The 26,294-nt window shown below is 40.6% G+C and overlaps 2 protein-coding genes across 7 annotated transcripts in view; both read left to right on the plus strand.

Moving 5' to 3' along the window:
* Positions 1 to 8,089, plus strand: part of LOC103108622 (protocadherin alpha-1-like) — a 209,738-nt gene extending 201,649 nt beyond the window's left edge. Inside the window, 1 exon segment of the mRNA XM_060179629.1 lies at positions 8,075 to 8,089. The gene's annotated coding sequence lies outside the window, so the exon portion shown is untranslated.
* LOC103108553 (protocadherin alpha-C2) overlaps positions 1 to 26,294 on the plus strand; it is a 219,943-nt gene that overhangs the window by 162,007 nt on the left and 31,642 nt on the right. For all 6 annotated transcript variants that reach the window (XM_060179623.1, XM_060179620.1, XM_060179605.1 and 3 more), the window contains exons 2-3: positions 8,075 to 8,133; positions 11,971 to 12,059. In XM_060179623.1, the coding sequence (XP_060035606.1) occupies positions 8,075 to 8,133; positions 11,971 to 12,059 (148 nt within the window). The remainder of the gene's footprint in view (positions 1 to 8,074; positions 8,134 to 11,970; positions 12,060 to 26,294) is intronic.

A 26,294-nucleotide genomic window follows, 5' to 3' on the forward strand; every position in this document is an offset into this window, starting at 1 on the left:
GATTAGAGAAGTTTTCAGCTATTATGTCCTGAAGACTGCTTTCTTCCCCCCTCTCTTTCTTCCTCTGGTAAGCCAATAATGCATATATTATTTCTTTTGAAGTCATCCCATATGTCTCTGTTGTTGTTTTCAGTATCTCATAGTCTCTTTTTGAGATCTCTTACTTCTTTTTTAGTTGTCTCTCATTTGTCTTCAACCTTGCTAATTCTGTCTTCAGCCTCATTTATTCCATTCTCTTCCCTCTACTGTTTTTCTGGAGTTCATCTATTTTGTTACCCTGTTCTAATACTATTTTAGCTTGTTCAGCCAATTGTGTTCTTAGCTGAGCTATTTCAGCTTTCAGCTCTCTTAATAACCTGGAGATAACTAGTGTTTTCTTCCAGGGTCTCATTTGTTGTTTCTGCATTTCTGATGATAATTCTTTCAAACTCTTTATTCACTCCTGTGATTATTTCCTTTACTAGTGTTTGGATGTTGACCTCATTATTTTGTGCTGCAATCTTTGGGGGGGGGGGTTAGCTGGACTCTTATCCTGGTTCATTTCTCCAATATTTCTTTTTGTTGGTTTAGCCATTTTATATAGTATGTTATGAGGTCCCTTTCTGAGTACTTTTCAAATTACAGATCACTCTTGCCTGGATTGACTGGTGTCTAAGGTTATTAAAGGGTTCACAGATGTGGAAATTGACAGTTATTTCAATAGTATTTTAATCCCTGAGTTGGAGCTCAGTGGCTTAAAAGCCTCTTCTGTTATTTTTCTTCCCTGTAGGCTATGGGAACATGAGGGCTTTTAAACTCTAAGTAGGCTTCTTAGCCTAATCACTGACTCCTGACCAAGAGATAAAGCAGGGTGGGGGCAGAGATAAGCCAGCGGTTATGCAAAGAGACTTTCATAGCCCCACCGCTAGGCCACCAAGGTATAGTTCTTCTCCTGAGTTTCTTTCTTAGTTCTATGTCCCCTGGTGTCAGCACAGGGCCTCCCTGCCGCTGCTCCAGATTCTTAGGGCAGTAGCAATGGAGATTCACAGTTGCATTTATGAGTCTCAGGGGAGTCCTTTCCTCCCTTCTGCCGTCCCTTGTTGTGAAAGAGATTGGAGGTGGTATCTCAACTGGTAAACTGCCGGACTGTTACCAGCCAGTTAATCTCTCCATAGGCTCCTCTCTGTCCAGGAGCCATGCATGTTTGCACTCATGGGTGATTTGGTGAGTTCCTGAAGTCATCTAGTCCTGCCTTGTTTCAGTCCCAGGTGGTCTCCTTTGGTATTCCTAGTTGACCTGGGAGAGGAGAGAAACACTACAGGTGCCTTTGAATATGACTTTTGTAGGGCTTCATATGGATCAATATTCTTGTGTCTATTTAGTGTGGATATATATATATTTAGCTTATTTGTATCTTTATAATTATCATCTGTAATTGTGATTTCAAAAAGCAGAGGTCAAAAGGATTCCTTAGCAGTGCTTTTAATCTGCTAGCCTAAAAATTATACAACTTTTTTTGTGGTTAAAGAGTTGAACTTGACAAATGCAGAGAAATATCCATTATTGCAAAAGTGAAGAGAAATGTTAGCTCCTTGGCATATAAGTAACATCAGTTTCTTCATGGCTTTGCAGGGTCACAACTCTGGGCTCCAGAGAAGTAAAATTGTGAGTGCAAGTAACTGCTATGTTAGCAGACTGTGCACCTAGAATTAAGCAGATATAGCATCTTTTTGTTGTTGTTGTAGTGGAACCCCTTACATTTGTTTTAAGTCATGTTTATTTTCCTGGTCTACAGATTAGAGTTTTTAAGGACTCTTAAGAAGTATTTTTAACAGATTGATTATATTTGTTATCTTTTAAAATAATTTTATAATTTTCTAACTTACTAGCAAGTTATTATAATTAAAATATTATTTCACTATTATATTCCCTGGAGGCTAGAATATGGCTCACTTGATAAGAGCACATACTTTACCATGAGTGAGGACTTGGGTTTGAGTCCTGGACAACTACAGGGGAACATCTGAATAGGGAAGTTTTGAGAGCCTTTGACATGCACTGTGGTATTTCTCCTTATGTCTTTATCCCCCTTTCTGTTTTTAACACTTTGTAAAAAAAAAAAGAAAGAAAGAAAGAAACTCACTGGGAGTGATAGAGTCATGCTGACATTGAGCCTCAGCTAAAGCCTGATGGATGATAATAATAATAATAATAGTAGTAGTAGTAGTAGTAGTAGTAGTAGTAGTAGTAGTAGTAGTAGTAGTAGTAGTAGTAGTAGTAAACTCTATTCCCTTTTGTCCCATAAGATGTGACTGGTTTCTCTGCTTCACCAGGCTGAAGCCAATATATCAGCTGGACTAAATTCAATTCTGGAGATTCTGGGAAAGAATCTGCTTTCAAGCTCATTCAAATTTCAGCAGAAATCAGTTCCTTGAGAACCAAAGCTCTGTTTTCTTACTTCCTGTAAGTGACTGAAGGGTACTCTCAGTTCTTAGAAGTTGCTCAGCCCCTTCTATCTTCAAAGCCAACTATAAATAATCTTCTCACACGTGGCATCCCATCCTTCTCACTGACTTCTGTCTCTGATTTCTACATTCAGATTTAAAGGCTCCATGCACTTAGGTCATGCCCATTCAGATGATCTTTTTGTAAAATCAACAGTGTCATATGGCATAACCCAATCATTTCCAAAGTCTTGAAAATTTTGCAGGGAATGTACGTAACAGTGTAAGGATCTAGATGGTCATCTTAGGATTCTGTCTGTCATAGTTCATACCAATATCCACACACTATCATTGAACAATTTGCAGTGGTTACATAATTTAAAAAAAATATTTACTTTTAATTTTTTATTGGGAGGTTAATGGTTTACAGTACAGTTCTTGGCATGTAAGTACAAATTTTCATTTCTCCAAGACAGTTGTCTTACCCCCAAATTAGTTCCATCATCATGTACCAGGACCTGAAAGCCACCCTTCCCCTCCCTCCACCCTTTTTCTCTCCCTGTCCTCCTTCCCTAGAGTCCTTTGCTTTGGTGCAGTACACCAAACCCAAGTTCTACTTTGTGTTGCCCCGTTCTGTTCTTATCTCTCAACTTCTGTGCATGAATGGAATCACCTCATATTCATCCTTCTCTTTCTGGCTCATCTCACTTAGCATGATTCCTTCAAGCTCCATCTATGATGAGATAAAAAAGGTGAATTCATCATTCTTAATATCTGAGTAATATATACCACAACTGTCTTAGCTGTTCATCTGTTGTTGGGCACCTAGGTTGCTTGCAAGTTTGGGCTGTTATAAATTATGCTGCTATGAACTTAGGTATACAGAGGTCTCTTTGGATGAGTGTGTTTGTTTCACTAGTATATATCCTCAGGAGAGGAAAATTGATGGGTCATAGGATAGGTCCATTTCTACCTTCTGTGAGTTCTGCAGACTACTTTCACAGGTTGGACCAATTTGCATTCCCATTAATAGTGTAAATGGGTTCCTCTCCAACATTTGTTGTGACTGTCCTATCTGATGTATGACAGTCTCACAGGAATGAAGTGTTGTGACATCTTTAATAGAGTCTTGTAGGAAGGAAAGACATGTAGTCTTATTTTTTAGAGGGTCACTTATTGATAGATTCAACATGGATCTCTATAATAAGAAGGTAGCTTGTTATTTCATTTTAAATTGGTATTAGATGAGGCAGTTCACCATTTGGTAGCTCAAATATTCTGATATAAAATATTACCATGCAGGGGAGGGAAACATTAAAAATCTGCTATAATTTAGACACATTTTTAAATGAACTGTTATTCTTCAATAATAATATATCACCTACAGGGACTGCTTATCCCATTCCCCTTCTGCCCCACCAGGGTTATCTCCGGGGCTCATTGCCGGCACTACAAATCCACCACTCCCTCAAGTCATTTTTTTTTCTTTCTGTTTTTTTTAGTTGACATGAGAAACTGAGAGAGGGAGAAAGATACCTGAAAGCTGCTTCACCACTAGTGAAGTATCCCTACCTGAAGGTGGGGAGTGGAGGCTTGAACCTGGGCCCTTGCTCATGGTGATAAAAATACATACCATATACTTAGTCCTTTTTTACTTCAGGACATAGCTAGGTGTTGTGACTCTTAGGGTTATTAGTAGATTTGGGGAACAAGACATATATATATATTCAGTTGTTTGAAAAATCATGATATATTTTCTTTGTTTTTGTATGCAAAAATGCATCATGACTTCTCTGACAACCCAATAATCCTTTTTGTAGAATCTGTTGTCTCCAACAAAGATGTTAGGACAAACGCAACAACATGTATAAAGTACTTACTGCCTAGCATTATGTGGTTATTTAAACACTAATTACTTTACTCCATAGCTTCTCCCTGTCTATTTTACTGTCAAAAAATATCTCAAACTATGATTCTGGCAAATGACTCTGAGAAGCTGAACCTTGTTGTGAGTTATTATAGAAAATAGCTTGACAAATTGTGTCATTGAGGAAGTGAGATTTTTGTAATGAACTGAGTTTGCTAGTCAGTTCTGCTAGAACTGTGTCTTTCAGCAAAATGAGGTTGGTGATTTCATTCCAAAGATCAAGTTGCAGCTATTTCATCATGAATATTAGCCAGTCAGAGAAATTGGCACCATTTTGTCAACAGATGTCAAAGTCTTTCTTGAAGGAAGGTTCTCATAGTTGACAGGCTGACTCTAGTCTGTTATTAGTTAAGGGGGGAGATGGAGATATGATAAAAAATAAGTCTCACCAGGCTGGGAGTATGGGTTGACCTGCCAATGCCCATGTCCAGCGAAGAAGCAATTACAGAAGCCAGAACTCCAACTTTCTGCAACCCAAAAAAAATTTTGGTCCATACTCCCAGATGGGTAAATGACAGGGGAAGTAAAATTTGATTAAGTTAGACAAGAAATTCAAACTGATTTTTTTTAATACCACCAATGAAAGGGAAGAGTATTTAGCAAACACCAGAGGAAGCCAGACATGATTTCACTTATCTGAGAAAGAAGAAGAAAAAGGAAAGACACTTTGGAAGTTGTATTAGGTAGTGTAGGGGTGAGCTAGAAAAGAAGTGAAGGTAAGACTGTTGATAAAAATGGGGAAAGATACACACACACACACACACACACACACACACACACACACACACACACACACACACACACATAGATAGATAGTTATAGAATCAGCCTATATTGATGACCTTGGGAGAACTGCTGTAGTTTCCAATAGAGGGGATAGGACACAGAACTTGGATGGTGGGAACTGTATGGAATTACACCCCTACTACTTTAGTTTTAAAAAATAAATATTAAATCACTAGTAAAAAAATAAGTTTTAGTTACTTTTTCAATCTACTCAATAATGTAAAAAAAATACTCTTTTTTTCTCACTAGTGCTACTGGGAGAAAATAGGAGTCCCCTTTATTTCATCTGTATATAGTTTTATGCTCCTTCATAGGAAACATTCATAGCATTTTGTGAACTTGAAAACCAAGGGTGAAACAGCTTGCATATTCATTTTATGAGCTGCATGGAAAGGGACCAGGTAGGGCAGTTAGTGTATGGGGTGGTATCTTTGAGGTAAAGTGCCCTATAGTTGATGCTTTTTCAGGGCTTTTATTTTAGCTAAGCCTTTGAATACTATGTAGTTATCTTATAATCTGTTTGAAAGCTGAAATGCTGATTGTTGGAGAAGGCTCTCTATGAAAACTATGCATCCCTTGAGTGAACTGTAAGAATGACAGGAACAAGCATTATTGACATTTTTAACATGTATACTTTTACTGTGAGTGAGAGCTCAGAGTACTGCTCCATTTTTCTTATGAAACAAAGTGTTATGTCTTTTAGTATGTCTTATTTAGTGCTGAGGATCAAATCCAAGACTTCAACTATGCAAGGAATATCTTCCTTAGCCCAGGATAATAATAGTTATTATTACTACTTGTCAATGCTAGAACTTCAGTGCTGTAAGCCAACTTTTAAAAATAGAAACAGAGAGAGATATCACAGCATGGACTCTTCCCCCAGTGCAGTGGGGGCAAGGATCGAACCTGAATTGTGCATATGACAAAAAAGGTGCACAGTCCAGGTGAGCTGTCTTGCCAGCCAAGAATTATTGACATAGTTAATATAGTTATTAGTACTGCCATGTGTCTACCAAATATGATTACAATCCAGAGGAAAATATAGAGTACAGCCTCCATTTTTCCATCTTCTCACCCAGATAGAACTCACCGTTCATGGACAGGCCTACTTTAATCTCAGTGTATAAAGATACATTGAAATAAATTTTATCATAGGTTCTTTTTTTTTTTCCTCCAGGGTTATTGCTGGGCTCGGTGCCTGCACCATGAATCCACCGCTCCTGGAGGCCATTTTTTCCCTTTTTGTTGCCCTAGTTGTTGCAGCCTCATTGCGGTCATTATTGCCATTGTTGACGTTGCTTTGTTGTTGGATAGGACAGAGAGAAATGGAGAGAGGAGGGGAAGACAGACAGGGGGAGAGAAAGACAGACACCTGCAGACCTGCTTCACTGCCCGTGAAGTGACTCCCCTGCAGGTGGGGAGCCGGGGGCTCGAACCGGGATCCTTACGCCGGTCCCTGCGCTTTGCGCCACATGCGCTTAACCCCCTGCGCCACCGCCCGACTCCCTCATAGGTTCTTCTTAACATTCTTAGTTGGTTTATGATGTTGGTGGATCAACTTTTGCCCCTCCCCCCGTCCTGACTAGCTTATAATCAATTCCCTAAGCAGTTTTTAGGTGCCCATGGCTTCCTTTGCCCTCTCCACTCTGGCCTGACAGTTTGTAGACAGAGGGCAGCTGACCTTGCCAGTGATGCAGCGTGAGTCAGGTTGTTCTTGGGTTTCAGCTCCTCCCTGTTAAGCAATCAGAGCTTAGTGAACAGGAACTGAGCTAGGAAGCAAAGCACTCAGAGGACCAGAGAGCAAGTACAATTGTATGAAAAGGATTATGTAACAAAACAAGGACAAACTCTGCTATGGTTTGTTTTCCTCTCCCTAGTATTCCTCTTCAATCAGCAGAAGAGGTGCTTATCAGTTGTTGGTGTTCTGACTGGGTACATCCGTCTGGGTCACACACTGCAGTCTGCAAAGCCAGCAACAGACTGCAGTCTCTGCAGTTACCACACAAGCAGAGGCCATGTGGTTCTGTGCCCACAGCAGGCAGCGATGCCTCCAGATCAGGGACGTTTGTTTTATGAGTGCATTTGAGGACAACAGAAAAAGCTTTTCCTGTCTCAAAACAGCATGCCTTTTTTAAAGAATAGGTTAATAAACCTAGAAGAGGCAAGGCAGAGCCAAATCTGGCCCTCACAGCAGCATTAAATGTGGTTTTTCAGGGGCTGGGCAGTAGTGCACCGGGTTAAGTGGACATAGTAACAAAGTTCAAGGATCCTGGTTCAAGCCTCTGGCTCCCCACTTGCAGAGAGGGGTAGCTTCACAAGCAGTGAAGCTGGCCTACAGGTGTCTATCTTTAGCCCAGTTTCTCTCTGTTCTATCCAATAAAAAAGGAAACATAAATGTGGTTTTCATGGCAGTGTGTGATGGGCTAATTTAATATTCTCCTGATGCAATCAATATACATGCACACCTCAGAGGTATTCCAGACCAGTGCAATAAAGTGAATATTGTAAGAAATTGAGTCACATGAATTTATTTTTGTTCCACAGAAAAGTTATATCTATACTGCAGTTTGTGAGGTGTGCAATAGTAGCATGGTGTCTAAGAACAATGAACATAGCTTAATTAAAATGTGACAAGACACAGTCAACCTATACTTTTGGAAAAAATGACACCAAATAGACTTGCTTGGTGCAGGGTTGTCACACATATACAGCTTGTGAAAAGCAAATGAACACAACCACTACAATATCTGTTCAGCACAATAAAATGAGAAATGCCTGCAAGTGGATGTCACCTTAGAATCCCAGATGAATTGCTCTCAGGACATTTTTTTTCCAGATGAAGGGAAAAATATATTTAAGAAATAGCTAATCAGTTAGCATCATCACTAGGAGATCATTGCTTTGCTATATTAACAAAAACTTCTTTGTGATTTTACAGCCACGACAGCCCAACCCTGACTGGCGTTACTCTGCCTCCCTCAGAGCAGGAATGCACAGGTAAGTGTTTCCCTTCTTCACTCAGAAGTTACTCTAACTTTCTGTGGCAGAAAAAAATTGCCTCCCTGGACCAGAAGCTACTGTCAGAACTGAGCAGCTTTAGATACTCTGCCAGGGGAGTGCATTTAATTTTGCCTATGTGTCTATTCCTTGAAACATTGAAAGTGATCAGTACCAGTGCTTATCAAGTGCTGGCAAAAAACAGTTCCCTTATAAAACTGCAGTGACAAGCTGCTGTGTACTTTCTCTTATGAAAACTTCTGTAGGGAAGTAATTTCAACTTCTTTCATCCCTTATTCACCTGTCCTAGCTTTCCCTTTCTTAAAAATTGGAGTACTGATGCTTTTGAACTTATAACCTTGCTACCTCATGTTGACTATTAGGTCCTGTCAACCATTATATTGGTTGTCATTCTTGTCCATGCTCACCCCCATCAGAAACTCCTTGCCTTTTTCATCTTGTTGCTGACTTATGGCCATTGACGGCATTGACTCTTTAGAGGATGAGCTACATCCTCTTTCAATATCTGAAGACCAAATCTAGCTTGCTTTAAACTAACCTAGAATAATAGAATTACCCCAGATCTCAGAATAAATGTAATTCTTCTTTTTCTACTTTGTTTCTTTGACAGTAATTGATTAACTACCATTATTCCCAGAGTTGATCTAACATCCATACCATGGGGTCAAATAAAAGATTCATTATCTGCGAGTGTCTTTAGAAATGAAATGGGGAGCACCAAGAAACTAATACAAATCCCACTGAGCAGATTTAGTTTTGTCATATATATACATATATGTGTATGTGTGTTAATTAAAAAATTTTTGGGGGGGAGTCAGGCTGTAGCGCAGCGGGTTAAGCGCAGGTGGCGCAAAGCACAATGACTGGCATAAGGATCCCGGTTCGAACTCCGGCTCCCCACCTGCAGGGGAGTCGCTTCACAGGCGGTGAAGCAGGTCTGCAGGTGTCTATCTTTCTCTCCCCCTCTCTGTCTTCCCCTCCTCTCTCCGTTTCTCTCTGTCCTATCCAACAATGACAACAACAATAATAACTACAACAATAAAACAACAAGGGCAACAAAAGGGAATAAATAAATAAAATAAAATATTAAAAAAAATTTTTTTTGGATACAGAGAACTTCAAAGGGAAGGAGGAGGTGGTAGGGAGTGAGAGACCTACAACACTGCTTCACCACTTATGAAGCTGCTCCCCTGCAAGTGGGGACCAGGGACTCGGACTTATGCATTGTAATGCATGTACTCTACCAGGTGCACCACCATCTGACCTCTGAACAGATTTGATTTTTTTTAAAGATTTTTTATTAATGAGAAACATAGGGCGGGAGAGAGAGAGAGAGAGAGAACACCAGACATAACTCTAGTACATGTGCTGCCGGGCATTGAACTTAGGACCTCATGCTTGAGAGTCCGATGCTTTATCCACTGCGCCACCTCCCGGACCACCAGATTTAGTTTTAAAGAAGAAATAAACTCCAAACTTCAGCCCCACAAAATAACTAGAGATCTTCAAACCTAGATTAATTTTTTTTTCTTTCCCTCCAGGGTTATTGCTGGGAACTCAGGGCCTGCACTACAAATCCACTGCTCCTGTGACCATTTTTTCAAAAAAAAATTTTTTTTTTTGGATAGAGCATAGAGAAATTGAGAGGGGAGGGGAAGATAGAGAGGGAGAAAGATAGACACCTGCAGACCTGCTTCACTGCTTGTGAAGCAACAGTCCTGCAGGTGGGGAGCTGAGGGCTCGAACCAGGATCCCAGCATGGGTCCTTGCACTTCTACTATGTGCACTTAACCTGTTGTGCCACTACCTGGTCCCTTCCTCAGATCACTTTCTAATAAGAGAGCTTTCAAAGTATGTATTAAGTTAATGAAAAATTACTTTTGGCCCATTAGCATGCATTAGATTCAAATAAATTAATATATTCTCAAACTCTATATTACAAATTGAGCAGAAGCCATTGTATTGGAAGCTATTTCAGAAAGCAATCAGTGAAGGACTGAGGATTGGTAGCTGACTTGGTGAGATGCCACACTGAGACCTGAATCCTAACTTTAGGCTGCAAACACTCATGTAGGTGCTAGGTGTCATAATACTTGGTATTGGAAGGAAGTCTTTCTATTTGTCAGACAGTAGCTTGTGCTTTTGCTTGTGTTGAGTCATATAACACAGAAAAGCATGGCTTACAATGACAAGTCTTTCTTTCCCAATTAAATTAGCAATTTACTTTAAAAAATACCAAAACTATAAAACACACTCTAAAATATCATTTAAAATAAAGCTCTACAACATATCATTCCATTATCCTTTTTTTTTTAAAGACAAAAGCCAGTTATGTTCCTATTTGGGTTTTAGTTAAGATAAGATTTAAATAGGATCAGAAAGGAAATAGAAGTTGAACTTAAATATTGTGTGTGTGTGTGTGTATAGCTTGGACCTCACTCAGATGTGAATTCACTGCACCTGGGTCAAGACAGAGTGAGACAGAAAAGGAGAGATATCATACTGCCAGCACTGCTCCCCAGTGAGATATCTCTCTAACCCCTAAATGTAATCTCTTCCTGAAAATGTATCACACTGAATACATTATAGTTGTGAACTTAATACTCTTCTTTGTCACATGTGCTTGACTTCTTGGCCTCTACAGCCTCAGATATCATTTGTTTCTCTTAAAAATTCTGTTGAGAGTAGTTCCAGAGTAATTACATCTTAGTATGAATCTGAATAAACCATGTAATTTGCTGGTTGGGTCCAGGAACACCTGAAGGCTGTTAATATTTGGAAAAGGAAGATTCCAGTGTGTAGATGGAGAGAGGAACAGGAGGTCAGAGCTCAGTGATTATAATTCCACTAGACTTGGGTTCAAAGCCAAAGATTAAGGGAGTACTAAATTATAAATGGTCTTTCCCCACAGTAGTTCCAGTTTGCCTGCTCTTTTGCCTCACAGAACCCTCACAGATTTTAGTGTATCTTTTATTTTAGTAAGTCTGCAAGATGAAATATTTAGTTTAAAAGGTTACTCTAATACTGGCAAGGGTTTTCTTGAGTGTTGTATGTTTTGGGTTCTATTCATTCTTCAAATATTTGGGGTGTAATATATATGTGTATTAGACATACACAAACAGGTATAATTTCTCTACCCCTGGACAATTTGTGTTCTATTTCTGTGTGTCATTGTCTCCCAGATCATGATTCTGCCCTTAAAATATTCCAAGCTGAAGTGATAATTTCTGAACTGGTGATCTGTGAGTGGGTGGTAAAGTTCCACTCATTCCAGGAAATGTATGGTTGGTCATCTATGAGGAAAAAATACAGAAAGAGAAGAACAGAAAATAAGGTTAACAATTCATTGGGTCAACAAACTGAAACACTACTACAGTTACCAGCAATTAATATTCAAGGTTTATATCTCTGTCTTATAGAGAATCTTGAAACAGGATGACCACTGAAGAGGCCTACACCTTTGAGAAAAAGCTCTCCTCTCCTGCTTTGGCCTTAAAATGTTACAATGACATTAGCCCTTTGCTGGTCCTCCCATTGGATTTAGTGAACCACACAGGACATTAATGAAAACCAAAATTGCCATAAAGATAAAACAAGTTTATTACTGGAATGGTACAGTATAGCAGTCTGGCAATAAGTCAGCGATACTTTTGCAGTATATGCAAAACGACTGCTCAGCAGTAACTGCTGCAGTTCTAGCATGAATAGTGTGAGCTGCTGCCCTGCCCCCAGAGGTGTAGGCATTTTCTGCAGTTGCAAGGGGATCTGGAAAGGCTTTAATGTCTAACTGTTACCCGGGTCTATGTGTTTACTCAGCTCTGTGCACCTGGAAGAGGCTGGTGTTTTACGGGCTGGGCCAGGGGGGCCTGATCAGCAGTGGCCAACAGTATCCAGTGCGACACCAGGTAAAAAAACTGGAGTTTCTTCCTTCTTGCTTGAATTCTGGATAGTAATCAGATTACTTGTTTTCATAAGACCAGTAATATAAATTATTATCTTTTTATTCTTATCTTCCTTGCATCCATGGCTTCCATATAAACATGATTGTTTTGATTTTCTACTTAATGTCCATCAAGAGTTGATACAGATAATAATACAAGTTTTATGTGTTTATGTGAGGGTGCACACACATGTGTGGAGTTCTTTTGAAAAAAATTACTAGATATCCTTCAGATACTGAGGCTGTCAAAGCTATACACAAAACATCTAATGGTCTCATGCACAGAGATGACACTATTAACAAAGATCTTTTGTTTGAAGGCAATGGAAATCCACTCAAAGGAGTGAGCAAAGGGGAGAGGGAAAGGTGGAATTTTTCATGATATCAGAAGTGGCAAGTTATCTGAATCACTCTCTTTGACATCCCAAGTCAGATCTGTAGAGCAGACTTACTCCCCCCCCCCCCCCCCGCTTGGCACCAGCATTACCAAACATGACTGCTTTATAGTTTCTTAGTACAGAGGCCCAACAGGGAATAATACAAATCCAGACTTTCAGGAAGGAGAATCTGTCTGCCTGGGTGAACACAAACAAGCTGTTCAAACTCAAATTTCCTTGGTTCTGTTATTGTACAATTGCTAGCATAATGTTATATAGTAAACAATATATATATGTATATATATATGGCTTAATACAGTGCTACATAATAAAAATATGATTTTGGAAGTCCATCCCTGTGACATTTTTCAGAAAGGGAGGATTATGAGTTTGACTAACACTACAAATGGTATCTACATAAACTACTAATTTTTTAAATTAAAAAAAATTATTATCTTTATTTATTTGTTGGATAGACAGCCAGAAATCAAGAGGGAAGGGGTGAGAGAGAGAGAGGGAGAGAGAGAAGGAGAGAGACAGAGACACCTGCAATACTGCTTCACTACTTGCAAAGCTTTCCCCCTACAGGTGGGGACAGGAGGCTCGAACCTGGGTCCATAAGCACTGTAACGTGCACTCAATCAGGTATGCCACCATCCGGCCCCCATAAACTACTATTAATAGAACATGATGATGACCATAATTAAAATTATTGAGCCATAATATAACCAGCCACTGTGCCAAATACATTAGTTACACACATGATCTCATTTATTCTTTATGACAGTATTTCAAGAGACTTATTGTATTGTTTTGCAAATGAGAAATGGAGACCTAGAGAGATTAAAGAAACATACTGATGTTCCACATGGTTTGTAAGTGGAAGATGTAGAATTCAAACTCAAGCATTCTTGGACCCAAATCTAAATGTATCCAGCATTTACATTCAGAACGATGCTAGCTTGAAGGAATTCATCCAAATTCAGATTCAAGCATACATACATAACAGATGACTCAAGTGCATATATAAAAAAGTTCTTTCCAAAAATAACCAGGTGTCTTTCAATGATTAGATTAGCCAAGTAACACGTGCAGCTTAAGAGTCCATTATTTTGCTGGCAACTCTGAGGACTTTCATTGAGTCTAATCAGCCAGCATTTGCTATTTATGAATGTTTCATAATTCAAGTAAAAGTCACATTTGTTGAAAAATGTACAAGTTAAAGTAATTCATTAGAGCTAATACTGCCAGATGGCAAAGGAGGGAGAACATAAAATATTCCATTGAAAAATCTACAACCCTGCTGCCCGTGAGGGAGTGAAGAAATGATGGAAGAGAAAATGATTCTAACTGCTGAGTATTGCAGGGTGGGGGATCTGGAAGGTAAGAACTACTCAGTCAAAGCAGCCACAATGAAACCATGCCCTTTTATTCTGACTTCATTTCAGTGGTCTTCTGGTTCTTATATAGGATTTGTAGCTCAGTCTGGTGAGCCAGAACCAAATTTGAATAATTATCTTCTTTCAATGATGATGCTGGTTGGTGTTTATTCCTAGACACATATGGACTAGAACTGTCTGATTATATCATCAGCATCTGACCCAAGTTTCTCCTCCAGATTTATTTCCTTATTTTAATCACTTATTTTGAGAGAATGTTGAACTGCAACATTGTTGTCACGGAGGTGGTGTTTCATGTTTCCTCAGGATATTTATCAGAACATCTCACCCTCTTACCAAATTGCCAACTTCCCAACTTCCTCTCACTTCTCCCATTTAGAGTCCTTGGCTCTGCTAAAATGGACCATAGTTTATTAAAAACTCACCCTGCATTTTCCCTTGTTTTGATAAAGTCCCAATTATGAGTGAGACCACCTGGTATTCATCCTCCATATGACTTGTTTCACTTAGCTTGACTCCCTCTCCTATCCATGTTGCAACAAAAATGAACATTTAATAATTTCTTATAGCTGAGTAGTCTATTGTGTGTATTACATTGTGCATGTTACACCATAACTTTCTTAACCACCCATCTGTTGTTGGACACTGGGCTGTTTCTAAGTCTTAGCTATTACATATAGTGATAGAGGCATATATAGATTTCAGGTAAGTGTTTTGTGTACTGCAGATAGACTCCTAGGAGAGGATGATATGGAACATTTGTTTCTAATATTTTGAGGAATATCCAGGTTGTTTTTCATAGGGGCTAGAGCAATTTACATTCCTAACTAGTGTAATAGAGTTCTATTCTCACCATATCCTCACCAGCACTTGTTATTTCTGTCCTTTTTTGAGTGTGACATTCTCACAGAGTGAAGTGTTATCTCATTGTCATTTCCATTGCATTTCCCTGACAATCAGTGATACTGAACATTTTTTAATATACCTGTTGGCCATCTGAGTTGGTTCAGAGCTTCTCATCTTTATTTTTTTGTGTGAGTTTTGTGAGTTCTTTATATATTTCCCTTTTCAGTTGGTTTTCTGTTTGTTTTGGCGATGGTCCCTTTTGCTGTGCAGCTTTTTTTTTTTTCTGAAAATTTTTTTCCTTTTTTTAAAAAAATATTTATTTAATATTTATTTATTCCCTTTTGTTGCCCTAGTTGTTTTTTATTGTTGTAGTTATTATTGTTGTCGTCATAGTTGGATAGGACAGAGAGAAATGGAGAGAGGAGGGGAAGACAGAGAGAGGGAGAGAAAGATAGACACCTACAGACCTGCTTCACCGCCTGTGAAGCGATGCCCCTGTAGGTGGGGAGCCGGGGGCTTGAACCGGGACCCTTAGCCGGTCCTTGCGCTTTGCGCCATGTGCACTTAACCCTCTCCGCTACCGCCTGACTCCCAATGTGCAGCTTTTTAAGGAGGTTGGGTGGTGGTGCACCCAGTTAAGCACACATAATATGGTGCACAATGATCCAATTTATGCCCATTTCCCTCCTGCAGGGGGCCGCTTCACAAGTGGTGAAGCAGGTCTGCAGGTATCTTTCTCTTCTCTCCCCACTGCCTCTCAGTTTCTCTCTGTCCTGTCAAGTATAATGGGGGGGGGTCATCAGAAGTGGTGGATTCAGTGTTGTCACCAAGCCCCAGCAATAACCCTGGTGGCAACTTTTTAAAAAAGTTGAGCTTTTTAATTTGATGCAGTTCCATTGACTTCCATATGTTGAATTATTCCTGTATCTCCATGATAAATCTCACATGGTCTTGATGTACAGTCTTTCTATTGAAGTGTTGGGTCTGATTTGCTAATATCTTGTTCAGCAGGGGTATTGGAATATAGTTCTTGTTCTCATCCTCTCTCTCTCTCTCTCTCTCTGGAATGTCTGTCAACTTTTGGTATCTGGTATTTTGACTTGATAGAAATTGTTAGGGTAGTGTTCCTTTATCTTCAGTTTTTTGGAGAGTTTGAAAAGGACAGGTATTAGGTCTTCCTTAAAAGTTTGGTAAAACCATGTGGTCCCAGGGGGCTGGGCGGTAGTGCAGCAGGTTAAGCACACATGGTGCAAAGTCCAAGGACCGGCTTAAGGATCCTGGTTCGAGCTCCTGGCTCCCCATCTGCAACGCAGCCACTTCACAGGTGGTGAAGCAGGTCTGCTGGTGTCTTGCTCTCCCCCTCTGTCTTCCCCTTCTCTCTCCATTTTTCTCTGTCATATCCAACAACAATGACATCAATAACAACAATAATAATAACAGCAACGATAAAACAACAAGGGTAACAAAAGGGAAAAATATAGCCTCCAGGAGCAGTGGATTCTTGGTGCAGGCACCTAGCCCCAGCAAAAGCCCTGGAGGCAAAAAATTAAATAAAACATGTGGTTCTGAATTTTTGTTGAGGGAGCCTTTGGTTACTGTTTTAGTTTTCTTTTTTTGTTTGTTTGTTTGTTTTCTTCATTATAATCACTCTTATTTCCTTCTGATTCAGTCATGGAAGAGTGTATGATTCTAAGAATTTATCCTCCTATATTTTCCAGCCTAGCAGCACATAGTTATTCTTATAATAATAATAATCTCTCATGGTCCTTTGGATTTCCATGCTATCTACTGTGATTTCTCTTATCATTTGTGATCCTACTTATTAGTCTTTTATCTTTTTTTCTTTGTGAGCCTAAGGGTTTAAATTGTAATGAGTATTAGAAAACCATCTTATTGACAGGAGAGGAGACTCCATCATTCTTTTCCCTTCCCTCCTGTTACAAATTTTCTGTATGACTCTTTCTTTAAATTAATTTATTTATAAAATGGAAATGCTGACAAGACCATAGGATAAGAGGGATACAATTCCCACCACCAGAACTCCATATCCTGTCCCCTCCCCTGATAGCTTTCCTATTCTTTAACCCTCTGGGATTATGGACCCAAGGTCATTGTGGGATGCAGAAGGTTGAAGGTCTGGCTTCTGTAATTGCTTTCCCACTGAACATGGGTGTTAATAGGTCAATCCATACTCCCAGCCTGTCTCTCTCTTTCCACAGTGGGGCAGGGCTCTGAGGAAGCAGAGCTCCAGGACACATTGGTGGGGTCATCTGTTCAAGAAAGTCCGGTTGGCATCATTGTAGCATCTGGAACCTGGTGGCTGAAAAAGAGTTAACATATAAAGCCAAACAGATTGTTGATTAATCATGAACCTAAAGGCTGGAATATTGCAGATGAAGATTTGGAGTCTCCATTTTGGAAATAGCTAGTAGGTCTATTTTAGGTATATTCCAAAGGGCCCATGACTTTATTAGTTTTTGCCTAAGCCTGATATCTGATACGCAGGTGGACCCAGGTTATTGTTTGAGAAGATGGTGTCATGGCTGGAAAAAGGGCTAGAAAGCTGGATCAGGGAAGCTCCCAAATATGGGGAAAGTGTATAAATATTGTTGACTGTAAACCCATGTAACCTCTACATCCCTGTAGATCTGAGCTCACAGTCTGTGGTCATGAGTGGGAACATTCCAAGCTGCCCCAATATTGACCCATCTTCCTCAGTTGTAGCATAGAGTATGTTGTCCAGCCTCCCTTCGGAGGATGGAAGATTCTCTACTGTTATTGATCCAAGTTGAGGGCAAGGTCCTATGGGGGGCACAAAAGGGTCTATTGTGTTGTTCCTGATGGAGATGACCAATGACAATGAAGAGAGAGATTTATTCAAGGTCTAGGCCCATCTTGTCTGTTTGGGAATACCAGGACTCCCTGACTAGGGCCCCAGATGATGGGGTGGCCTGATAGTGACTAAAGAGTCATTAAAGTGCGCCAGTCTCTTGCCCTTATTCAGCTTTTGTAGTCCTTACTTTGATAAGGTTAGTGTTGGACTGACTGAGGGAAGTATAATAGGAAGTAGCTGAGGAGGGTATCTAGGTCTAAGTAGAAACTACTTCATTAGATACTTTAAGGTATCTTTTTAGGTCTTTCTACTTGCTTGCTTCATTTATTGACTCACTGTAGATAATTGTGCACTATTGCTTTAATGTATATATTTTGACCTAATTTATGGATACATGTGTACATCTGCCCTGTCTCATGGGACCTAGTCTTTATCTAGGTTTTGAGGCTTTGTTAGGAAGTGGACTACCTGAAATGGAGTTAAGGATAAAGGTCTCATCTGAGTAATGATTCTGAAGGGCTGACATTCCACGCCTGATATCTCTGAACATATTCTGAAGTGAAGCATGCCGAGGTGGTACTCATTGCATTGAATAGGTTGGGATGTATGACTCTTTCTATCCAAGACTTGTAAATCATAATCCTAGTGGACTGAGCTGGGCAGAGCTTACATTTCCCAGTTAGTCCATGAGTAACATAAACATACTTTTCAACATACCTCCACACCAGTGATATGAAGTAAGAGATTATCCTCTGAATTCTGCTTCATTTTTTGGTGCTTTTATGTTTTAGGATTCTAGCTCTTCACTCTTCGAAAGGAATACTGCATAACACTTAAGATTATGATTTGGAGTCAGATTTGGATTTCCTATTTTAAACTTTTTAATCACAAGCAAATTGTTTAAATGCATGCTTTTTAATTATCCGTGTACTGGGCATAATAATTATAAAATCTACTTGTTGAGTTGCCATCAGAAGAACAAACTGAATGTAGTGCTTGACCCAGAGTATTAATAAATGTCTAGTGATAGTATTCCTTTTTTATTGGAATACTTTTATTTTGTGAAATCTGTCATATGGCCTTGGCTGATAACCTGGTGACCAGAATTCATTGGTTTTCATTTCTACCCCCAGATTTACACACTCTGAGATTGTCTAGATATCTGACATCTATACATCTCCTGGAGATGGAACGTGGAGAATTTATTAGTTCTGCTGTAAGGGGGGAAAAAAGGCCCAGGGGATGGATTAGCAGGTAAAAAGCATATCTTACCATCCATGAGGACCTGGGTTCAGTCCTGGCACCATCTAAGAGGCCTAAGATGAGCACCAAGGGAAACCAAATAGGGAGCAAAGCAATACTGCAGTATCTCTATCAAAATAAAGAATAAAACTGTTCAGAGAGGCAGCTCAGTGGTATTATATGTGCATGAAGCTCAAGGTTCATCCCCTGGAATATTAAAAAAAAATGTTTCCTACAAATTATGGTTGTTTGCAGTCTCAAGTAGAGTCTGCCTTTCATTGATTCTGCTGCCCTCAGTACTCATGATAAGGACATATGTGGTTCCAAAAAGTTGTCTCCAGGTATTTGAATGTCTATACACTTGTGCCCAAGCCCTTCCCACAAACTAGCACCTTCACCAACCAATACCTGCAGCAGTTGCAAGGGGGTAAGGGTTCTGTGCACTAGTCCTCATTCGCATTGCAGTTTTTTCTCTATGGATCAGTTCTTTAGCTTTTCTGCTTACTATTCTGGGCCTTTATCAGATAAAAGGACAGAGAGAGAAAGAGAGACAGACAGACATAGAGAGGGGAAAAGATAATAGCACTGAAACTTTCTCTGGTGCCATAGGGGTTGGGCTCAAACCTGGGTCACAAGTGTGCAAAGCTGGCACACTATCCAGGTGAGCTATCTTGTCAGTGAGCATTCTTTTTCTTCTTCACTAAACAATTCATTCATTTCCACAGTCTATAAACACCTAGGATAAGATGCCACTTTCTGCAGGGATCAATGTAAACATTACCAGGTGATGTTTCCTGCAGTCATACATTAAATTGGTTAATCCTGATTATTGGTCCTTTTCTGTAGCCTGCCCCTGTGTGAGCTTCTTAACTTCTTTAGCAGCTTCCACTGAGATTGGGGCAGTGGTGGGGAGGGGAGGAAGGGGGAAGGATGAGTTGAAGTGGGGGAGTGCACAGCATATAGGTACAGCAGTTTCTTCAGGTGAAGGAAACATTTTGAAAGAAGTCACTTATGTCTTTAAAACTGAGACTTTCTCAGTGTGAATGCTCTGAAGAGGTTTTAACAGTTCCCAGAGAAAACCCAGAGCTAATGAAAGACTGCTCCTCTCTCTTGGGAGCTGGCCTGGCTCTGGGACAACAGGCTGCTTTGCTGTCACCTGCTGGGTCTTCCAGGCCTGTCTTTCCACATTTCATGGGATCTCAAGACTTACAAAGCAGCAATCAATTGTTTTTGGAGTGGAGATAATATTTTCAAGAGATTCAGTAATTCCAAAACACAGAGACCTGCTAGAAGTTCCATTATAACTTGACAAGCAAAACCCTGGGGAATCTGGGACTAAACAGTTAGAGAGTAATTAGCTTGGTGAGGCCCACATCACAAAGAAGCTTAGGAAACTTGGGAGACTAGTCAGTGTTTCCAGAAGAGGAGTTCTAAGAATTACCTCCCAAATCAGAAATTGAGGAGGGGGGAGGAGGGAGAAAGACAATTATGCCTCTCAATGTGGTCCTGCTTTAGACTAATGCTCAAGAATCAGTCTAGAGAGTAGGTCTGTTGACTTTGGAGATTCAGAAACCATGAAAGGAAGATACTTGTTTATAAATCTTGCAAGAGGCAGGAAATGTCCCACAGTAGAGTGATAATCACTAAGAGCTCAGGCCACAGGTCAGAGTCACCCTTACTTAAACTGCAGCTCAGTCACTCAGCAGTTTCATGCTTCTGGGACTATTTCTTAACCTTTCTGATTCTCCATTTCTTTCTCTACACAAACAGATGAAAGTAATGTGTAAGTGTTGTAAGATTGTTGTAAGGTATGTAGGACTGTTGTAAGAATTAAATGATATAATAAATTAAATGATATAATACACATATATTGCAGAGCCTGGATAACAATGTTTAGTAAATAGCAGCTACTTTTATGATTTTTCAAAGCATGAATCTATCTTTCCACTTCAGAATGTAGGCCCGAGCTGTTCTGAATAGTTTCTATGGGAAGGCTCTATTATAGAGGGTTTTTTTTTTTTTTTTTTGCCTCCAGGGTCATTGCTGGGGCTCAGTGCCTACACTATGAATCTACTGCTTCTGGAGGCTGTTTTTTCCCTTTTGTTGGCCTTGTTGTTTATCATTGTTATTATTGCTGTCATTGTTGTTTGATAAGACAGAGAGAAATGGAAATAAGAAGGGAAGACAGAGATGGGGAGAGAAAGATAGACACCTGCAGACCTGCTTCACTGCCTGTGAAGCAAACCCCCTGCAAGTGGGGCACTGGGGTCTCAAACCGGGATCCTTACGCTGGTCCTTGCACTTTGTGCCATATGTACTTAACCCCCTGCGTTATGGCCTGGCCCCCACAGAGATTTTTTTTTAATATTTATTTTCCCTTTTTGTTGCCCTTTTTTTTTTTTAAAGATTTTTTAAAATATTTATTTCATTTTTGTTACCCTTGTTTTATTGTTGTAGATACTATTGTTACTGATGTCATTGTTGTTAGATAGGACAGAGAGAAATGGAGAGAGAAGAGGAAGACAGAGGGGGAGAGAAAGACAGACACCTGCAGACCTGCTTCACCGCCTGTGAAGAGACTCCCCTGCAGGTGAGGAGCCGGGGGTTCAAACCGGGATCCTTATGCTGGTCCTTGCACTTGGCTCCATGTGCGCTTAACCCGCTGAGTTACCACCCGACTCCCACAGAGATTTTTTTTAAGTGCTTGTCTTCTTATGTCCTTGGGATTGCTTTTGCCCTGGTTTGTCACATCTTTTACTGTGTGGAAAATACAGTTTATATGTCCTAGTTTTATGTGGGAATTCATGATTATTTTTCTTAGGGATTCCTACCCTTCTGGGCAAAATCAGCTCCCCACAGAAACATAGTCTCTGATTCTCCCCCAGAAAGAAGTCAGGATCCTTAAAATTTTTTTAAAAAATCCATTTAGGAGCACTGCCAACATGAATTTTTCCACTTCATGAGTGAGTGCAGCCTCAGGCCTCATTGAGGATTTAGAAAGCATGCTGTTCCACTAACCTGCTCACCCTGGACTTCTGCTGTTGTCATGGCAATTACAGTCCTGGGAGGTGTATGCATATCCTTATCAGGAATAAAAAATCAGATCAAGGTTCTCTCTGAGTGGGGCAGCAACCTCCTGTCAGTTTCCCCCACTCTTCCCTTCCATCCCCAACCCAAGTGGGTCCTTTTAAGATATAACCTCTCACTTTCTGAGGTGCGGCACACTCCTGGTTGTTTGAGTTCTTTTTGTAGCTTTTTAAAAATTTTGTTTTTATTATTTTTTGACAGAGACAGAGAAATTGAGAAGGGAATGGGAGATAGAAGGACACCTGCAGCCCTACTTCACCACTTGTGAAGCTTTCCCCCTGCAGGTGTGGACTAGAGGATAGAACCTGGGGCCTTGTGCACAATAATGAGTGTGCTTGACCAGATACGCCACCTCCTGGCTCCTCTTTGTAGCTATGTAGAATGTTCTGGTAATGTATTGGCCTTCTAGGAGGAAGCAAGATGGTAATGAACAGGGGTTCAGAATACCTAGAAGCTATAAAGCTCCAGACATCTCTGATTTCTTCATCTCCTTCTCCTTGGACGAACACTCTGCACATCCCTTTTTTTTTTTTTTTCCTCCAGGGTTATCACTAGGGTTTGCTGCTTGCACTATGAATCCACTGCTCCTGGAGGCCATTTTTTCCATTTTTGTTGTTGTTATTGCCTGCTGTTGTTGGATAGGACAGAGAAATCAAGAGAGGAGAAGACAGACACCTGCAGACCTGCTTCACTGGTTGTGAAGTGACCCCCCCCCCCCGTGGGTGGGAAGTGGGAGTGGAGGGGTCCTTATGACTGTCCTTGTGCTTCGCCATGTGTGCTTAACTCAGTGTGCTACCACCCAGCCCCCTGCACATTCTATTTTTTAATAGATATATGAATAAGAAAACTTCCTGTTTTTTCTAAAATGAACCATTTCTGTTCACTAAATACATCTTCAGATAGTTTGTTTCCTCTACGCATATATATTTCCTGCACCTCTCATTGTTTCTAGACCAATTCTTCCAGGATTGCTTGGGGGCAAAATACAGTTAAGTTTGGGGTCATGATACATAATAAAAATGTCTTCCATAACAGTGGCCCAAAACAGAGATTTCTTGCCTCTTGGATATTCAGCCCCAAGTGTGCTGTGATATAGCCTCTGGGGCATGTATTTTAGGCAGTGTGATGAGGAGAGAACAGCAAGAACTCTTTAGGCTGCTACTTCCTTCAGCTCCCATAGGGCCAGAGAAGCAGCTAATGTGGGGTCAGAAAGTAGAGACCATGTCTCCATTATTGTATCATTTTTATCATTGATCCCTTTAATGCACAACTGGAACAATACTGTCTGACCCTTGAAAACTTCATCAAGAGAAACTGCTTTTGACTATGCTTTTGAAAAATAATTTCTTCTCTTTCTTTTGTTTAAGACTGTTGATGGGCCAGGAGAGCTTTTAACTTGCCTTCTTGGGGGGGGGAGAGATAGTATAATGGTTATGCAAAAGACTTTCATGCCTGAGTCTCTGAAGTCCCAGGTTCAATCCCCTGCACCACCATAAACTAGATCTGAGCACTGCTCTGGTATCTCTTTCTCTCTCCAGTAAAATAAAATAAAATATTTTTTAAATGCCCTTCTAGCTTTCTGTATTACTTTTTATAGCTCCATTTTTAACCCCCTTATCAAAAGAAAATTCAGGTTTGTACTGGAGAAACTGTGGTGTCAATAAAGATAAGGGGAGGGGAGAGATCTATTCTACAGTTGACTTGGCTTAAAGATGAGAAGCCAGTGCTGGGCGGTGGTGCACCTAGTAGAGTGCACACATAACAGTGTGCAAGAACCAAGTTCTAGCCGCTGGCTCCCACCTACAAAAGGGAAGCTTTATAGCAATGTTGCAGGAGTCTTTCTCTCTCCCTCTCCCCCATCCCTCTCAGTTTGTCTATATTAAAAACAAAACAAAACAAAAGATAGGTTATCTGTGTATCTGTGTGTGAGAGCCCTCTGGGGAAGGGAAAGCAGGATGAAAGTCTACATTTCTTGGGGAAAGCTAATTGCATTGTTTGGGCTTAGGTTTAGAGTACCTCCCTGGGTGTTGCTTGCACAAAAAGGACCTTCTTTTTACCCTTGGTTGAAAGCAGAGGAGGAGTGGTAGCCTGTAATTCCTTTATGTTTCATAGCTACAGCAAACAATGCTCACAGCCCCAATGATTCTGGCAGTGAGGAGTCTGTCCCCAGACGCAGCATGGGTATTTAGTAGCAAATATTTTCAGAGAATCTCAACCCAGATTCCAAAAGTATTTGAAAAGTTTATTTTCACAGAGGCAGTTCACTTTGCTGTTGAGAAGGTCATTGCCTAATCTGGAGAAACATATTCAGGTCAAGCACTGGATGGAGACTTGAGGCCTCTAGGGGAAGGTCATATGAGGAGCTCATTGCCAGGAAGCCTGGAAACAAGCACGTGGGCTGGCCAGGAGCCTCTGTCTGCCTCAGCACTTGGAGCTTGTTGCCCACAATTAGGAAAAGGAAAGAGAGCAGAGATCAATACTGCTCCACTCTTAGCCCAAGAGCTCCCTTAGCAGAGGCCCTGCATAGAATGGAAGGGCGGCAGGGTAGCTCACCTGGGAAGGTGCCTGGTCTGCCATGTGCAAGAACCAGGTTTGAGTCTTCCCCCCACCACACTGGGGGGAGTTTTGTTGTGGTGGTGTCTTTCCCTGTCCCTTTTAAGTGAAAAAAAAAAAGTTAACCCAGAGTGGTAAAGTCTTGGTGATAGGAAAAGAAAAGAAAACTAATGGATGGGAGAAGATGGTGCTAAGGATGGTAATATCAAAGGAAAACAGGACTCCTTGTGACACTACTAAAAGACGAAATTAAGGGCTTTGCAGAAGTAAAAGTATATATAGCAAGCTAGGTTGTGAGAAAATACATTTTTGTAATCCAGTTTGGCTTGGCAAGGAAACAGGATACCAGGGTTGTTAAGTGGTGTCCACTGACTAGTGAGTCCCAAGAAGGGGTTCCATTGAATGTAAAAAACAGCTAAAAACAAAAGCAAACCTTAAAGTCAGTAAAGCCCGTTGTGTGCAGAAAGTCTGATCATTGTCTACTGCTGATCTGACTTGGGCTCCCAGCACCACACCCAGCCTGTGTCTAGACCTGCTGTTCTCTGCTAGTATAGGCCAGACTAAGCAGTGAGGCAACATTCCCCATGTTTTTTATACTTTCTGATTATGGCATGGATATTGTCTTACCCAAGAACACGTGTCATATCTCTGTTACACTTCAGGGTTCCCTAAAGGTCTATGTCAGAGCTAGAGCTCTTAGCCCCTGTGAATGATTCATAGTAGGTGCACAACAAGCTTTACATTCAGTGGTTTGCAGGGAGAGGAGCAACCCCTGGGTGTGTAGACAACCCCGAGATGGAGACATTGAGCAGAGTTTGGCTCTGCATTGAACCTAGAACACAGAAGCCTAGAACAGGGCAGTATGTATCTTGGTGGGAGGGTCTTCACCACTGAAGATGCAATGTCTTTAAATCCTGTTCTGTTGTTCCCCTGGACTGTAGAAACTCTTTTTGAACAAGAGGTAGTTTTAAGTAGTTCAAATAATAGTCAGTGTTTATTTGAGAACTGTGATAAGCACTTTACATGCATTGCGTACTTAGACAAGTGAACTATATAGTAATATTTTCCCCCTGCCACCAGGATTATCACTAGAGCTCAGTGCTAGTACTAAAAATTTACTGCTCCCAGTGGCCATTTTTTTCCCTTTCTATTTTTTTTTTAATTGGATAGCACAGAGAGAAATTGAGAGGTTAGAGGAAGAAAGAGAGGGAGAGAGCTGCAGACCTACTTCACTGTTCATGAAGTGTAACCCCTTCATGAGTGGGGAGTAGGGCTCAAACCTCGGTCCTTGTACATGGTAATGGGCACATAACTGGGTGTACCACCATCTGACCCCACATGTAGATTTTTTTATTAAGGAAAGGTTGTTTTACAAGATCATTGTTGTCACAAGTACAGTTGCAGTTCTCTCCCAAATGCCTTACCCACCACTAAATTGCCATCTCTTCCCATCACAGGGCACCGGACCCTCAACCTTTTTCCAACCCCACTCTTACCTCTTTCTTTAGAATCCCTGGATCTGCTGAAATAGAGCACAGCTATCCTATGCTTTAGATAAGGAAATTGAGGCTCATGGGGATTTAGGGACTTCCTTACATTCACAGATCTAATAAATGGTTTTGTCATTGGGGGTTGTAAGATCCTCCCTTTTAGGCATGCCTAAAGCAAAGAATCGCCAAGCGCTGGCACTGTCAGCATATAAAGAGGAAGTTTATTAGAAAAGAATTAAGAGGAAGTTTGTTAGAAAAGAATAGTACACCCTAGAGAAAGGAAAGGTGGGTAGGGAGTGGATCTGTTGTTGCCCAAAGGTTTATATGTTTTACTGAGTCCTCTGCCTCCCACTGCTGGTGATTGGCCAGTTC

The sequence above is a fragment of the Erinaceus europaeus genome, chromosome 2 (genome assembly GCF_950295315.1).
Source record: "Erinaceus europaeus chromosome 2, mEriEur2.1, whole genome shotgun sequence".
NCBI classification, from domain to species: domain Eukaryota; kingdom Metazoa; phylum Chordata; class Mammalia; order Eulipotyphla; family Erinaceidae; genus Erinaceus; species Erinaceus europaeus.